This window comes from Rissa tridactyla, chromosome 2, assembly GCF_028500815.1.
Source record: "Rissa tridactyla isolate bRisTri1 chromosome 2, bRisTri1.patW.cur.20221130, whole genome shotgun sequence".
Taxonomy (NCBI): Eukaryota; Metazoa; Chordata; class Aves; order Charadriiformes; family Laridae; genus Rissa; species Rissa tridactyla.
In genome coordinates, this window is record NC_071467.1 from 40882863 (window position 1) to 40895384 (window position 12522).

General features: G+C 38.9%; 1 protein-coding gene across 1 annotated transcript in view; it reads right to left on the reverse strand.

Annotated features, from left to right (window-relative positions):
• The window catches only part of RAB2A (RAB2A, member RAS oncogene family), a 48790-nt gene that overhangs the window by 11604 nt on the left and 24664 nt on the right, over positions 1-12522 (reverse strand). The window contains exons 5-7 of the mRNA XM_054190226.1: positions 12291-12373; positions 10821-10913; positions 7026-7137 (exon numbers count right to left, since the gene is read on the reverse strand). Of these exons, the coding sequence (XP_054046201.1) occupies positions 7026-7137; positions 10821-10913; positions 12291-12373 (288 nt within the window). The remainder of the gene's footprint in view (positions 1-7025; positions 7138-10820; positions 10914-12290; positions 12374-12522) is intronic.

Genomic DNA, 12522 nt, shown 5'->3' on the forward strand with positions numbered 1-12522 from the left:
CTCGGTACCACGAAAGATCATGGAGAGGATCATCCTGAGTGAGCTCTCACGGCAAGTGCAGGGCAGCCAAGGGATCGGGGCCAGCCAGCATGGGTTTAGGAAAGGGAGGTCCTGCTTAACCAACCTGATCTCTTTCTATGACCATGTGACCCACCTTCTGGGTGCGGGGAAGGCTGTGGACGTTGTCTGTCTGGACTTTGGTAAGGCCTTTGACACCGTCCCCCACAGCATTCTCATGGAGAAGCTGGCGAATCATGGCATAGACAAGTGTACTCTTCGCTGGGTTAAAAACTGGCTGGATGGCCATGCCCACAGAGTTGTGATTAATGGGGTGAACTCCTCTTGGTGGCTGGTCACCAGTGGTGTCCCTCAGCGCCCAGTTTTGGGGCCAGTTTTGTTTAATATCTTTATCAATGATCTGGATGAGGGGATTGAGTGCACCCTCAGTAAGTTTGCAGATGACACCAAACTAGGTGGGAGTGTTGATCTGCTTGAGGGTAGGAAGGCTCTACAGAGGGACCTGGACAGGCTGGATCGATGGGCCAAGGCCAATTGTATGAGGTCTAATGAGGCCAAGTGCCAGGTCCTGCATTTCAGTCACAACAACCCCAAGCAACGCCTGGCTTGGGGCAGAGTGGCTGGAAAGCTGCCCAGCAGAAAAGGACCTGGGGGTGCTGGTGGACGGCCAGCTTAACATGAGCCAGCAGTGTGCCCAGGTGGCCAAGAGGGCCATTCTGGCTTGTATCAGGAATAGTGTGGCCAGCAGGAGCAGGGAAGTGATGGTGCCTCTGTACTCGGCACTGGTGAGGCCTCATCTCGAGTGCTGTGTTCAGTTCTGGGCCCCTCTGTACAAGAGGGACACTGAAGTGCTGGAGCGTGTCCAGAGGAGAGCTACCAGGCTGGTGAGGGGTCTGGAGACCAGGTCATATGAGGAGAGGCTGAGGGAGCTGGGCATGTTTAGCTTGGAGAAGAGGAGGCTGAGGGGAGACCTCATTGCCCTCTACAACTACCTGAAAGGAGGTTGGAGAGAGGTGGGTGTTGGCCTCTTCTCCCAGGTGAATAATGACAGGACCAGAGGAAATGGTCTGAAGTTGCAGCAGGGGAGGTTTGGATTAGATATTAGGAAGAATTACTTTACTGAAAGAGTGGTCAGGCACTGGAACAGCCTGCCCAGGGAGGTGGTTGAGTCACCATCCCTAGAGGTGTTTAAGAAACGTCTAGATGTGGCACTTCAGGGCATGCTCTAGTGGCAGAGATTGTAGGTTGTCTGGTTGGACTCGATGATCTCAAAGGTCCTTTCCAACCATGAAGATTCTGTGAAAACAAAGTCTACTGGCTTGTCTTGTCACTCTTGACACAGAGAAACATGTATTTTCAAGAGAAAAAAAAATCCTTTAGTGAAAAAGCACCTCCTCTGGCTGTTTAACTTTTTCTGGTACAACACAGGAGACACATCCATGTGCTGTTGTTTCAGTGTTACCTCTGCGTGAAATGCAAGTAGTCTGTACACTGAATGGCTACTACTAGGACTGCAAGACTTTTACAGCTATCTACTTGTGCTTTGCCATACAGATCTGTTTGTACTTCCACATTGCCCCTCCTGAATAAGTGATAAGAACTTGGCATTCAGCATGCAAGAGCCATGCAGTTACTAGCCTTGTTGCTGCAGGGCCAGGTATTAGTCTCAACATAGACTAGACACAACATGAAGTTAAGAAACACATACCAGATCTTGAACCAGATGCTGTAGAAATGCTCATGTGGTAAGCAGCCTAAGCTTCCCAAGGTAACAGGACAAACTTGACAGTAGACAAAGCAACATCCCTACCAAAGTAGCTGTTCAGAAACTGTGGAATGTGGCTAGATAACCCACTAACTGTGTGGCACTGAGAACAATACAGTAACCTGTACAGCTAACAGTGTCTCAAGAATAATTAAAATGTGTAAAAAGCTCTTGCTATGGAGTTTCTTTACACCTGTAGGACACAAGCTGTACAGTGGTGAGATTTACTGATGTCAACCAGAAGATATGTAAGAATTAATCCATCTTCTATAAACTAAAAAGACTTGAAAATGCTGTGTAAGCAGTTCAGGAAAAAAAAAAACCCTTAAGACTGCTGTAGCCATGCTTTTTTACAAAGCAGAGTCATTTAATTCAGAACACTTCTGAAATTTTATTTTTTTTCATGAAGAAGTACCTTGGAAGACTTTTAGAACTCCCTGAGAAACTTCCCTTACTGCCTCGGAAATTACTGATATAAGTACCCATCCTAAAGAACTAAAGATGACAATTTTACCCCAGTTTCTACTCTGAAAACATGCATTAAAACATTTCTGTTAAAATAAACAAATAAAAAAATTCTGGCAACTAGTATTTTGAGCAGCCATGTATGTTTAGGAGATGACTGCTCCTACATACTGAGGTAGGCTACAGAGGTCAGCAGGATTCAAGCAATTTGATGAATGGCTCCCGTGAACAATCCAAGACGATTATTTCTAAACCCTTAATGGTCTTGATTCTTTTGCCATGAGTACTTCTACCTCAGACTCAGAAAGCAAAGTCTGAAAGCCAGCTCTGTAATGAGAAAAAAAACAAAAAACATTTAAACTGCAAAACACGTTTGCCCAGGAAAAATGGGTCACAGAATGGTTTGGGTTGGAAGGGACCTTTAAAGGTCATCTGGTCCAAACACCCCTGCAATAAGCAGGGTCATCTTCAACTACATCAGGTTCCCTAGAGCACCATCCAACCTGACCTCAAATGTTTCCAGGGATGGGGCATCTACCACCTCTCTGGGCAACCTGGTCCACTGTTTCACCACCCTCATTGTAAAAAATTTCTTCCTTGTATCTTGTCTAAATCTTCCCTCTTTTAGTTTAAAACCATTACCCCCTCTCCTACCACAACCGGTCCTGTTAACAAGTTTGTCCCCATCATTCTTATAAGACCCCTTTAAGTACTGAAAGGCTGCAGTAAGGTCTTCCTGGAGCCTTCTCTTCTCCAGGCTGAACAACCCCAACTCTCTCATCTCAGCCTGTCCTCACAGCAGAGGTTCTCCAGCCCTCTGATCATTTTTGTGGCCCTCCTCTGGACTTGCTCCGACAGGTCTATGTCTTTCCTGTGCTGAGGACTCCAGAGCTGGACACAGTACTCCAGGTGGGGTCTCACCAGAGCAGAGTAGAGGGGCAGGATCACCTCCCTGGACCTGCTGGCCACGCTGCTTTTGCTGCAGCCCAGGATATGGTTGGCTTTCTGGGCTGCGAAAGCACACATTGCTGGCTCAAGTCCAGCTTTTCATCCACCAGTACTCTCAAGTCCTTCTGCTCAGGGCTGCTCTCAATCCCTTCATCTCCCAGCCCATCTTGATACTGGGGATTGCCCTGACCCAGGTGCAGGACCCTGGACTTAGCTTTGTTGAACTTGATGAGGTTCACATGGGCCCAGTTCTCAAGATTGTCCAGGTCCTTTTGGATGGCATTCTGTCCCTCAGGCATGTCAACTGCATCACTCAGCTTGGCATCATCTGCAAACCTTCTGAGGGTGCACTTGATCCCACTTGATGAAGATATTGACCAGTACTGGTCCCAGTACAGACCCCTGATATTCTTAGGATATTCTTCCTCATTCTACTTCGGACAGGTACCTCAAAGTTGGATCTAACTATTTCTCTTAAATGGGTGGAAGGATAGTTTAAGTCCTATTACTGTACTGGACACTGTATAGCTTCTTTGTCATCACTTTTCCTGGAAATCACACTTACATTACTTCCTTCAATACCCGGAAATACACTTCCATTACTACTTTGTTTTGTATAGCAACCACTAAGCAACACAACACAGGTGGAAATGCAGCAGGCCAAGGCTTTGTTAGTCAACTACATTATCTCAGTATGGTAAAATCCCTCTTTTGGGAAAGAGGAAACAAGACGTTACTTGTTATCTGTGAGTGTTCTAGCCTGTTATATCTATGCATTTCTGTATGTACACATGCATGTGCCTTACAGTAAGTGTCTTTCTCCAAAGCACCCTTTTTGAGCAATATTTCCTATTGATGAGTAAGAAGGATGAAGGCTGACAACTGAATTAAAAATGAATCTTAAATGTTAGTTTTATCATTCTATAAGACTTTGCTATATACAAAGTAAAGAAAAGAACAGAGGCCTAATAGGTGCACATAATTCCTAAATATTTCTAAAGCTCTATTCATGTAAACTTTTGTTTGCCTAAGTCTTTGCTGCTACCTACTCAGAATCTACATCTATATCTTGCTCTGGAGCTATATCCTTCTCTCAAGTTAAATCACCTGCTCTTTCAACACTGTTGATGCTGTATCTTATACAGACACGTTTGACTTCAAAGATTTCTACAGGTATCCTGACACTGTAATGGTTAACTATATAATCCATGCATGATACACTATAGTCACCAGTGATTTATCAGCATGGATTGAAAATGCTGTTGAGTAATTAAGGGGATATTCCTCCCTCCCACCAGCACCGCAGGTTTTTTTTTCCTCATCTCCCCAATAACCTCCAAGAGAGACCCTTTGACCCCAGTAGGTCTATCTAAAAAGCCTAGTACTTCTACAAAAGATGATAATTCTGAGACTCAAATTAAATCACAGAAATGCGTAAGTACTTTGACAATTTATCTGAAACCTAAGCAAGTAGAAGAAAGTGTTTGCTTCAACACTTTTAACACAAATGCATTTGAAAACATCTGATATTTTAATCCAGATGCAAATTCAGGGACTCACAATGTCCAGCTCTTTAGATCCAGCATATTTCCATAAATGCAAAAATTCAACAGTATTATTTTCTTAGCCCTCAGTTTCCCAAAGAAGCCAGTAAAAACAATCCCCATTGCCACCACATAAGATAACATTTGTTGATACAGGGCCACAGATTTCTTCTGCTTAAAAATTAATATAATTTTAGCCGCATTACCTCGTTGTTGTTCCTGTTTAGTTTCTACATCCTCAGGCAGTCACAAAACTGTAATTTCTTCCCAGTCCTGAAGTCAAGTACTGAAGGCTTGCTAGATTTGCCTCTGTTTTGCATACTTCTTGTTCTTCCCTCAAATGTTGCCTGTTCCACACAATTTCTTTCCTTGTTACCTTCTACTTTTTTGATACTTAACAGTCCAGAACCAGCATTAAAACAAAAGTGGTCTCTTCTTTTGTCCACAAAGTGGTATCTTTTACCTATCATGCCTACTATTTCTCCTCACTTATTTTTACTGGCTCAAAAATTAAGGTTTTGCTCCTTCAGCTGTAACTATTCTGGATCCTGCCACCTCTTTTAGTGTTGACTGAGAATACCACTTAAGGAATAAATTTGATTTGTCACTAAAAAGGATTATTTCCTAACACTTTTCTATCAGAATCACAAAGGTACTACATGCACACCGTCACTCTTACCATCAGAAGGAGAGGATTCTATTTGAAATTTTTGACAAAGAAACTTATGCTCATTTTCCTCCTGGTAATCAGAGATGCATTAGATACTGGACAACTCATTCACTAGTATGTATTTTTTGACATGGAGAGAGGTGCTAATGTTAGAATCAGGTAGCAAAACCAGAATGAAGTCAGCGAAAGCTGTTTGTTACTCTTACTATAACTTTTCAAAAAATACTAAATATTTCAAAACTAGAAGGCTTTACCACTAAAAGAATACCTCGTTGGTTGTCCACCATTTTGCATTTAGGGCAACTTTGGAAAAGAGTAAGGGCCGATTATGTAGCATGAGAAGCTGAACTACATCATGCTATTATAAAAAAAGGTTAATCAGTGGGGATATATGAACAGAGTATTAGCCTGAAAGACACGTGAAGCAATCTTTCTGCTTTACATAGCACTAACAGCTCAGCTGGAGCTCTTTGTCCACCACTGCACTGTGTCTGGCTAGGACGGAGTTAGCTTTCTTTACAGCAGCCTGTATGGGTGCTGTGTTTTGGATTTCTGTCTAAAACAGTGTTGATAACACACCAATGTTTTAGCTACTGCTGAGCAGTGCTTACACAGTGTCAAGGTTTTCTGTTTCTTACTCTGCCCCCTGCAATGATTACACTTAGGGTAGGCAAAACCTGGCAGGCAGGGCAGGGGGTGTGGGGACACAGCCAGGACAGCTGATCAGAATTGGCCTAAGGGATATTTCATATTATACGACATCATGCTCAACAACAAAAACGAAAGCATAGTCTTTCCAAAGTAGCTGTTGCTCAGAGATTGGCTGGGAATCAATCTGTTGGCAGGAAGTTGTGAGTGACTGCCTTTCCATCACTCCTTCCCCCCACCTCTTTCCTTCATTTATTAAACTCTATCTCAACCCCCCAGTTTTTCTTGCTTTGGCTCTTCTGGTTCTTTCCCCATCCCACTGGACAGGGAGAGCGAGGGAGCAACTGAATCGTCACTTAGCTGCTGGCTGTGGTCAACCCACCACAACCGCCCTTCAAAAACAGCACGCAGTAGAAGTGAGATATGTAAGAACTCACTTATGTCCAGAAATAGGAACTATAAGCAAAACTTCAAAAGACTTTAAAGTTCCTTAAAGCAGAGAAGACTGAAAAACATATTGCAGCAAAGAAAATTCCTGCTAGGTAGTCAAGGGGAAAGGTGACAACACCAATACCAAAGCACTGCAACAGATTGCTCTGAAGAGCCTGTGAAATATTAGAGGAATTTAGAACAGGTTACATTGACATCTGCCAAGGATATCAACAGCTTGGCTTGCTTTGGACTAGCAAATCTATTCTAATCTTACTTTTTAGATTTCAGCGCAGGCAAAAGTATCTATTTTTCTTATCAAATATTAAAAAAACCCCCAACAATAAGTACATTAATTACTAAAGTCTCAACAATATAATTAGTGCTATGCAACCAGATACAACATACACATGGTCTTTTAATATAAATTAAAGAGTAGTTAATTCAAGTTAAGGAATCCAAAACATAGAGGAATAGCATCTGTACAAATAACAAACTGCAATTCAAAACAATTGTTTCACTAAAACAGTAAAGTTACCTCCTCTACATTGGAAGCGGTTTTGGCAGAGGTCTCCATAAAGATAAGTCCATGCTCTCGTGCAAATGCTTCACCTTCCTCTTTCTTGACTTCTCGTCTAGATTCTAAATCACTAAGATGGGGAAAAAAAAATAAGCTAGTTGCACGGTCTAACCTGTCCACATAAACATTATTCTAAGAGACATGCTTAGAAGCCAAGAGCCCCCATTAGAACTTACGTACATACGAATATCTATTCAAGCCCTTACACAGAGTAGAATTATTGCAAGCCTCGCACTTACAGCACATGGAATAGCCACAGACATCACACTTGCTTGAGCTATCAATCCTAGCTGATATAGATCTTACCAAAGACTTCATGAAATGGCTTTCAACAGGAGGTGTGTATATTTATTTATCTAGTTTTAGACGTCATTTTAGGTAAATATCACTCTTTTTAGTATGTTATCTACCAAGCAACACTGTAAAGCTGAACTGATTAGGGAGTTCTATAAATGATTTCTTAATGATTTTAAAAATAATTTTAAAAATAATTTTAAAAACAAATTTCATTTTTCCTATCCAGTAACAAAGCTTCATACAGTCAGTTTCTGTTCTGATAAAAAGACTTAAAAGTAAAAATAAGTTATTTTGAACTACATCATCTGCTCTCTCCCAACAAGCTTGCATTTAGGTTTTGTACTCCAGGCCTGGCCCTCTAACATCAGAAGAATTTGAAGTGACTGCTACACAATTTCTTGTTTCCCGCTTTCCAAGCGATTTAGATTAAAGTTAAAAATTACACAAAAGATCAAAAAAACCAACAACCCCTCTTGGACTGGACTACTAAAACCAAATCCGCTTCAGTAAGTCATATAGACACATAAGTATTTCACTCTTTCTTTTTAAAGCTTCTTTCAGAACAAGGAGTATGGGAGTTTGTCCTTTGTAAGTATATTACATCTTGAGCAATAACAATGCTACATTTATAAATAATAAACATAACATATATTTAAATAAAGTTTAATTTAAGTTGTGCACATAAAAGTATATTCTCAGATACACGTTTTTAAACTAAACAGCATGCAAGTCTAGAGGTTTAATTTGCACTCAGAATACCAGTAAAAAGTATCATACTGGGCTTCAGTGCTGCCATCCTTGTAATTATACGTATATTAAAAATAAACGATACTCACTGTGGCATCTATTTTTTCAGCAAAGCAGGTTTTTGTTATTTTTTACAACTACAATTCAGCACATCATTTAAACATGGAGCATTTGAAGATAAGGATACAAGAAATGTCTTCTCAAAACAATTTTAAAGTTGATATTCATTATATGTAAGCATTCCCAGTATCTTAGCCTCAGGCTTAAGATATCTTAACAAGGTGTTCATTCTCATGTCCCTGAAGTAGCTATCTGAGACTGTATTTCTGAACTTGAACAATGCCTTTGTTTGCTATTACCATGCTACCCTCAAAAACATCTTGTCTAAAACCTTGATTCAGTACAGTGTTATCTCCATGACAGAACAGAAATAAACAACTCTTGACCTAAAAGAGTGCAGCTGCATCGAAAACTGCAGTGATAACCCAGTCAAAACTCACTACAGATATCTAAACATATTCTTAAAGGGTTTTAACTGCTTCTACTAACCACAGTTGTCTTCCTCTCTCCATTCCAATAAGCTGAAGCATTTGGTCTTACTAGATCAATATAGCTACGTTTTTGTTCTGGAAAGAAGATTAAGTACAGTATTTGTCATGTTTTAACACTAGTATTTGTAATGCTTTCAAAAAACAGCTATTATATTTCAGATTAAATTCTCAACACTCTTCAAATCCAGCAATAAGCCAGTACTACAAATGTATACAAAGTGCACTTTGGGGACTCATAAAACCAAAATTTATTCCTTCAAAAATATTATGCTAGTATACACGTTCTTCCTTCCATCCATCTCTACTAGTATGCCCTACCATAAGAACTCCTGTAACACATTTTCAGGACAATGCAATATAATTGAAGGAGTTTTCTTCCCATCTGCCTCTTTTGAGGCTTGAAAATAATTCCCTTTAAAAAGCTTCTTTAAGAACTTTCCCTTCATGTGGCACCTTAATCTGTAACTTAAAATACATAATTTAAGTATATTTATTGTTTGAATAAAACCTAGTTGTAACTGGGAATTACTGAGCTAGCTGCAAGTAGCGTATTATAAGATACAATCATGTGGTACAGTTTGCATCAGCAGGATACAAGACACAAATTTAGTTTAACAGCTAAGAATAATCAGGAATAGTTACAGATGTCTAAGTATGCAAACTTACATAATAATCTCAAGTAAACAGTACGCTTTACTGTTTCTCTCAATGCTATATTTTTACTCACATAAGCATAAACAATTGGTGAAAGACATCACGGGCTTAGCAAAGCTTTATTTAATAACAGAGATTGCATTTTTATATTAATTTGTGAAGACTATGCTTATCACATTCCTCAATTAAAAAGAACATCATTAGTCATTTTGCAAATTATGTATAAAAATGCGGACAAGTTCATAATTACTTAATGCTAAACGTGTTTTTCAGAGGGAGGTAGAGGGTTGGGGCAGAGGGAGGAAAACAGAACAGAGAAGGGGGAAGAAGAAAACAGAGGTGACCAGGCCAGAGTAGCTAAAGCAGACTACTCTCTTCACCACACAGCTGTTTCTCAGTAGTATCTAAGAAATGATCTGGCTGTTCATTAAATTTCAGGGGACAAGCATACACACGATTATTTCAACTGGCATCTTTACCTTCAAGAGTTGCTGAGGCACAGAGACAAGTTAAGGTCAATTAGGTAAAGGCCCATAACTAATGGGTTATTAAATTCTGGGATGATGCTTTTGATATTTGGAAAAACTCAACATCCAGCAAAAAGATCTAGACATGACGCTATAGTTCACTGGATCAAGAACTAGAAAAATTAAAGATAAACTTAATGTATTCACTGATATGTTTTTATAAAGACCTTCAATACAGATCAAAGTCTCAGCATCAACAGGGAACCATTTTAGAACTCTGGACAGTCTAGCTGATGAGAAGACCAAGTAAATAATTGTTTACAAACTGGGTAACACACTTCCAAAACTTTCAGTTGTATCTTCATCACCCAGTGCCTAAGAAGAGCCTGAATTCACCAGAAAATGGTGGAAAAACATTCGTTGTCCCCAACCACAGCTAAAACACACAGAATATGAAACAGGCTTAGAATTCAGAAACATCTCATGATTGAGAATTCAGAAACATCTCATGATTGAGAATTCAGAAACATCTCATGATTGAGGTATACGCTTTTACATTTGAGAAAATTCTTTTAAGTGAATCCTGTAGTATGGGCTTTTTTTTTTTTAATGACATTTTCTCATCTGTGAATCTCAATCAAAAACTAAAGCACTTTAGAACACCTAAAATTTGGAGTCATATTCTCTTTATAAGGGAGAGATCTAGGTGCTTCTAAATGGTGATTCCAGACATAAAAAAGTAATGAAAAAAATAAGTCATATAACCCCTGACTTCATGCATTCACAGTCAATCCTTTTAAAATAAAATTACTTCTAAAAAAAAGTACTTAGAATATAGGGTAGCTGATCCACATATGCTGCACATTGTATTAGTCTAATTAGAAAAGGAAAGGTTTTAGATTTACCATAGAACTATCTCCAGTGACTGAAAGTAATTTAAAGATAACAGACTGCCTACAAATTAGAAAACACAAAAGTTGAAATCCGGAGAAGACATAAATCTTCACCACTTAAAATCGTAACTGGTTAAATTTTACCTTTTATTTCCAATAAGCATTATAACCATGTTGGAATTGGAATGCTGACGAGCATCTTCTAACCAAGTTGTCAAGTGGTTGAAAGTGTCCCTCCTAAGTACAGAAGAGAATGAAAATTAAAAGCAGTATCTCAAGAAATCTCCTTCCCTTCTGTTAAGTCAGCTTCTCTACTTGAGTAACCAACTCATTTATTAGTACACATGCTCCAGGGATAAAAGCTAGTAATCCCTTTGTGAGAGGGTGAACAGGCGAACAAAAATTTAGTAAACAAGGAGCATTAATGAACTCTGCCTAAAAAGTAATTGAAAACATGTTTACTACAAAGAGTAAAGAGGATTCTTACAGCCGTAATAATCTGTAGTTTTATATACATAAAAAAGTCTGCTGAATAGAATTTTAAAACTCCCTAACAATTCAAACAACAGTACAAACAACCACACACTCATATAGTAATATTTGCTCTACTGAAGACAGAAAATGGTTGATAATTTTCTGTGAGTTTATAAACTGAATAATGAATTTAGCAGCGGTCTTTTAAAGTAAGGTACACGAATATAGCATGTCACAGATTTTGCAGAATGTGTATAGTAAATATTAAATCACATGCTTGTAAAGCATGTTAAAGATTTCACAAGAGTAAAACCATCTATTTATGAATCAAGGATTCATCTGTTGGAAATCCAATGGAAAGAATACATTGCTTCCTTGTATTAAAAAAAAATAAATGGGGAACAAAAGGAAAAACATCTAGGAAATCTCTAGTAAAAGTTGTTGCTTAATTCAGCAATGAGACCCAAGATCCACAAAGGGAGCCACACACCCTAATAGGATCTGGGAGCCTGAACATTTTCCTAAATCAGCCACAGTACCCACAGCCTTGCAGATAACAAGTTGTATAGAGACTTTATTCAATACAGCAGGAAAACCTTAGTCACTTCTGAACAGCTGCTACAAAAAAAAAAAAAAAAATCACACTAAGACATGTATTTTCCCAACCTCGTAAACACAGCAATAGCAGAAGTTTCCTGATATTTATAAGTAAGCAAACTTTGATGTTTTACTATTTCACTCCTTTGCACAATGGCACTTCAGTAAAAAAATCTGCTATAATTAAAGAAAAATTATAGCTCATGGTAATAAAAACACTAGAAAGGAATTAATGAAATATTTTAATGTCTTTCTCTATAAAGGTAATCCAGAGGTTCAAGGTCAAATAGTTTATTAAAATATTTTGTTTCATTCTTCCTGAGACTTTATGTATACTTTTTCCTCAACCACTACACAGAGAAAATTGGAAGTATATGGGTTAAATATACTTGACTTTGAGCACTTAAGGCAAGTTGGCAAACATTAGATTACAAATAGATACACAAAAAGCCAAACTAAATTAGACATTTTAACACTGCCATATACCATAGCACAATTCTACAAAGAAATAAATTTAATCCAGTTGTACCTCGGTATTCTCACCTTGTAATGTCATACACTAGTAAAGCCCCTGCTGCCCCTCTGTAGTATGACCGTGTAATGGAACGGAAGGACTCCTGCCCTGCCTGTAGAAGACAAAGTTTCATTATTTCATATCTCAAATTTATTTTTTGGTGCTGAAAAATCATAAACTTAGAATCACAGAACTATAGAATTCCACTTTTGAGAGGACAGAGATAAGAAGGAGTATGGAGGGGAAATCAGAGAGGGGAAA